The sequence below is a fragment of the Natator depressus genome, chromosome 14 (genome assembly GCF_965152275.1).
Source record: "Natator depressus isolate rNatDep1 chromosome 14, rNatDep2.hap1, whole genome shotgun sequence".
Lineage (NCBI taxonomy): Eukaryota > Metazoa > Chordata > Testudines > Cheloniidae > Natator > Natator depressus.
In genome coordinates, this window is record NC_134247.1 from 38,255,042 (window position 1) to 38,260,267 (window position 5,226).

General features: G+C 47.3%; 1 protein-coding gene across 2 annotated transcripts; it reads left to right on the forward strand.

Moving 5' to 3' along the window:
- The first annotated feature begins 227 nt into the window (after positions 1-227).
- Positions 228-4,965, forward strand: LOC141998507 (olfactory receptor 6N1-like). Of its 2 annotated transcripts, none has more exons than XM_074971375.1 (2): positions 228-247; positions 2,488-3,436. In XM_074971375.1, the coding sequence occupies exons 1-2, from the start codon at positions 228-230 to the stop codon at positions 3,434-3,436; spliced, it is 969 nt and encodes a 322-aa protein (XP_074827476.1). The 2 variants fall into 2 exon arrangements, with proteins under 2 accessions (XP_074827476.1, XP_074827477.1); XM_074971376.1 differs by lacking the exon at positions 228-247 and adding an exon at positions 4,964-4,965 and having other exon boundaries at positions 2,474-3,398.
- Positions 4,966-5,226: the final 261 nt, after the last annotated feature.

Consider the following 5,226-nt stretch of genomic DNA (forward strand, 5'->3'; position numbering starts at 1 on the left):
GAGGAGCACTAGTCAATGGGGCTATCTGGTCTGAAAACCCAGGCATGAAGTGCCTATAAAAATTAGCAAACCCAAGGAAGCACTGCAGCTCCTTGATGTTCCAGGGGTGCCGCCCAGGTCCGAACAGCGTTCACCTTCCTGGGGTCCATTTTGAGGCCCTCGGAGACAGGATGTAACCCAACTACTTCACGGAGCGTTGGTCAAAGCTGCCCAATTGTGTTCGCACCATGGAAAGTTCTGTCCGAGGGCTGTCAACCTGTTCAGGCGTGTTTAGTGCCCCTTGCAACTTGCTGGGTAGGGCGTGACCCCACTGCCTCCAGGTCCCACAGGGCTAGCCTTCTACAAGTGTGATGGGGTGGTCCAGGAAAACTTCCAGAATCCTTGGCAAAGGTAGGCAGGACTAGTGGCAGGAGCTTGAGATCCCAGAACTGAAGGCAGGAGTCAGAGCCAGTGTCAGGGTCAAGCTGAGGATCAAGCAAAAATCAGAGTCAGAGTTAAGCCGAGGGTCAGAGCCAAAGACAGAGTCAGGATTGGGATGTGGGTCAAACCCAGGTTTTGACCTTTAGTCGTATTTGTTACTCTTCTCTGGACTTTCTCCAGTTTGTCCACATCTTTCCTGAAATGTGGTGCCCAGGAGTAGAAGAATTACTTCTCATGTCTTGCCTACAACACACCTGCTAATACATCCCAGAATTATATTTGCTTTTTTTGCAACAGTGTTACACTGTTGACTCATATTTAGCTTGTGATCCACTATGACCCCCAGATCCCTTTCCACAGTACTTCTTCCTTCTGCAGTCATTTCCCATTTGGTATGTGTGCAACTGATTGTTCCTTCCTAAGTGGAGTACGTTGTATTTGTCCTTATTGAATTTCATCCTATTTACTTCAGACCATTTCTCCAGTTTGTCCAGATCATTTTGAATTTTAATCCTATCCTCCAAAACACTCACAACCCCTCCCAGCTTGGTATTGTCCGCAAACTTTATAAGTGTACTCTCTATGCCATTATCTAAATCGTTGATGAAGATACTGAACAGAACCTGACCCAAAACCCATCCCTGTGGAACCCCACTCATTATGCCCTTCCAGCATGACTGTGAACCACTGATAACTACTCTCTGGGAATGGTTTTCCAACCAGTTATGCACCCACCTTATAGTAGCTCCATCTAGGTTGTATTTCCCTAGTTTGTTTATGAGAAGGTCATGAGAGACAGTATCAAAAGCCTTACTAAAGTCAAGATATACCACAGCTACCACTTCCCACCATCCACAAGGCTTGTTACCCAGTCAAAGAAAGCTATCAGTTTGGTTTGACACGCTTTGTTCTTGACAAATCCATGCTGACTGTTACTTATCACCTCATTGTCTTCTAGGTGTTTGCAAACTGATTGCTTAATTATTTGCTCCATTACCTTTCCGGGTACAGAAGTTAAGCTGACTGGTCTGTAATTCCCCAGGTTGTCCTTATTTCCCTTTTTAAAGATGGGCACTATATTTGCCCTTTTCCAGTCTTCTGGAATGTCTCCGGTCTTCCATGACTTTTCAATGGGGTGGCGAGTGGTAATAGAGTCTTACTAGCCCGGATCACACATGCCAGATTGTTTCTAGACTCTGAGTTTAGGGAAAGCATCTTTTTTCACCCAGTGCCTTTCCTGTATTATCATCCCACACTCATTATGGAGTGGGGAGGGTCATTCCCCAGTTAGGGTTGCACATCAGCCTGGTTTTGCACCTTCCTAAGATCCACCCTTCATAGAGCTGTATTTTATGACTGCTACATAGCTACTGTTGGGAAACAGAAAAGGCACTGCCAGTCCCTCACCACGTTACCATCACCACCACAGGCACTAAGGGAGAATTTACTCCACTTCATAATTGATGGCATGAACTGATCTCTTGTGAGGGGATGAAAATTATTCCTTCTCCTACAGGGCACTGAAATGTTGAATATACCAGGATATAGTGTTAGAATTAATGGAAAGAAATCTAACAGCAGGATGGTCCATAAGAACTCTAGACCACATTGAAAAATCTCAGTCCAAGATTTTAGTTGATGTTTGATTTTGACTCCTAAGACATGGCATGATTCTGGCCATTGCCAGAAGTGAAATACAGCATTTAAGCATCATTGTTAAGCTCTGGTATGTCACTAGATAGGATATGATAGACAGAGAAATGATCTGATCTGTCATATCAGTATGTGGCTACCGGATAAATGGGCTGTTATAGTAATCACTGGTATCCGTGTCGAACACCCTCTTCCCCATCAGAGCAATGTTCTGTCCTCGGACTCAGTTTCCTGGCACTTTGCTCTGAAATCTAAATTTAGCCTTAAAATTTCAGCCTGTAACCAGGAGAGGGAGGGAGTTTCTGAATATTTATGGAATTAATTCACGAGATTTGATTAACTTTTAACTCTGTGTCCTTCCAATTCAGCCGCACAGATTTATTGTTCCTAGACTCAACCAATGGCAGACTGCAGAAACCAAACAGCCATCACTGAATTCTTCCTCCTGGGATTCGGGGATCTCCCTGACCTGCAAATTCTTCTCTTCCTGATGTTCCTAGTGATCTACATGGCAACCGTGGTTGGGAACACCCTCATTGTGGTACTCGTTGTGGCTGACCAGCATCTTCACAGCCCCATGTACTTCTTCCTGGGGAATTTGTCCTGCGTAGAGACCTGCTACACCTCAGCCATTGTGCCCCGGATGCTGGCCAGTCTCCTGACTGGGGACAAAAGCATCTCAGTCAGTGGCTGCATCATACAACTGTATTTCTTTGGTTCTCTGGCGGCTACAGAATGCTATCTCCTAGCAGCGATGTCTTATGATCGGTATTTAGCGATATGTAAACCCCTGCACTATTCAACTCTTATGAATATCAGGTTTTCCTTCCAGTTGGCTGCTGGCTCCTGGTTAAATGGTTTTTTGCCTATTACCATCTTTGTCTTATTCCTATCACAGTTAATATTCTGTGGCCCAAATGAAATTGACCATTTGTATTGTGATCCCCTCCCACTGATAGAGCTCTCCTGCAGTGACACCCACCAGGTCATATTGGCAGATTTCATACTAGCCTGTGTATTCACCCTGCCTCCATTCCTACTAACCCTGACATCCTACATGTGCATCATCGCCACCATCCTGAGAATCCCTTCCACCACCGGGAGGCAAAAGGCCTTTTCCACCTGCTCCTCTCACCTCATTGTGGTGACAATTTTCTATGGAACCCTAATGATTGTCTACATCCTACCGAAACGTGATACACTGAGAGACCTAAACAAAGTACTCTCTCTTTGCTACACGGTCCTGACTCCCCTGGTAAACCCCCTCATCTACAGCCTGAGAAACAGAGAGGTCAAGGAAGCTTTGAGGAAAGCATTCAGTAAATGTGGCTTTCGCAAAAAACGTGCAGAGACTCTGAGATAATAACTTAGCTTTGAAAACCTCAGGCTGTCTGGGTGATTTAAGCAATCATCCCCCATTAAAATTTAAGTTGAAAAGTCCTAGTGAAAATCTCAGCACTCAGTGTTGTCCATCTCAGTGGAAGGACCAGGGAGGGAGGTGGCCATAACCATGTTCCCATCATGGAGTTATGGGCACTAGGCAGAATGGAGACAAAATTGTAACCAATTGTTTAGATCTTTAAAAAAGCCATTCTTGATCAAAATAAATGTTTGGACAATAAAAATAGTAACTCCTTGTGCAGCAGAGATGGGAACGTAAGGCTGGGAAATCTGCCACCCCTGAAATTGTGCATATTACCATCATAACCCTCTGCAAACCAACCATCTTCACTGAACTCACAGAGGCCGGAGGAAAACAACCAGGCCCCAGCAGTGACCTCTGGACACTTCACCAGGAACAGCGTTATAGCTCTTATCTGGGCTATACCCGGCTGTGATCAGCTCCGGGAAAGCAGCAGCTCCAGGCTCACCGGGCCCTTGGAGGCAGGGAGGTTGGGCAAACAAAGAGGTAGACTCACACGCCAGGTCAACTGGCACTGTCCAGGCCCAGCTGGGGGTTTGCCAGGGCACCCGTAGAACTGAGGCCGTTCCGGGGGTCGGGTCTGTCAAACGGTCACTGACGAGGGACTCTGCTCATGGCCCTGCAGGGCACCAGCTGCTCTGCTTCCACCAGCTGCACAGAGCAGTTCAAAGGGAGGGGACCTGTTACAATGAGCGTCCCCAAAACTAACTGCAACAAGCCCAATGTCCGACAGGGCTAGTTCTGAGGGCACAGTGTCTAGTCAGCCCCAGGTACCCCAGGCAGCTCTGCTCCACACAGGGCCCTTTCCTCAGGGGGTGAGGCAACTTACGGTGAGAGGAAGCGGCAACCACCTACCAACGGGCAGAACTCCTGTGATGCCAAACACGGCAGTGCTGGCTCAGTCACTGGGAGCACGTCAGGGCTTGGCCAGAGATCGGGGAGCTGGGCACCAGTGAGAATTGTAGGGCTGCGACTCTGCGGAAAGGATTTCCCAAGGGATCTGACGGAGCTAGTCATCCAAATCTCTTTTAAATGGGAGATGGACGCCTATCTCCCTTAAACGTCTCTGAGAATCTCAGCCTGGAGAGCCACTGGGATTCTGTCATGGTAGCTTCAATCTATGCATTTCCATTGGAAACAGAACCCACATCAACCGAAAGGCACTGGATGGATGGGAAACCCCTGCTAATCCACGCTACATGGCAGAGGGGCATTGCTGTCACATGATGGCACATATCACATTGGTAGATGTGCAGGTGAACGAGCCTCTGATAGTCTGGCTGATGTGATTAGGCCCTATGATGGTGTCCCCTGAATAGATATGTGGACACAGCTGGCAACAGGCATGTGAAGTAGTTATGGGTGAGGACAAAGTCACAAAGTTCAGTCACCAGGTTTGCCGTGACATTATCAGGGATACTGTTCCTGATGACTTGTAGTCTATTTTTGTGTGGAATGTTGGTGTAGAGGTCGTCTACACCCACAGTGGCCAGGATTGTGTTTTCAGGAAGATCACCGAAGGATTGTAGTTTCCTCAGGAAGTCAGTGGTGTCTTGAAGATAGCTGGGAGTGCTAGTAACATAGGGCCTGAGGAGGGAGTGTTTGGGGACAATGTGTACCTTCAAAACAGCATCACTGCTATGGGTACCCGCATGGCCCCACAGTATGCCAACATTTTCATGGCTGACTTAGAACAAAGCTTCCTCAGCTCTCGTCCCCTAACGCCCCTA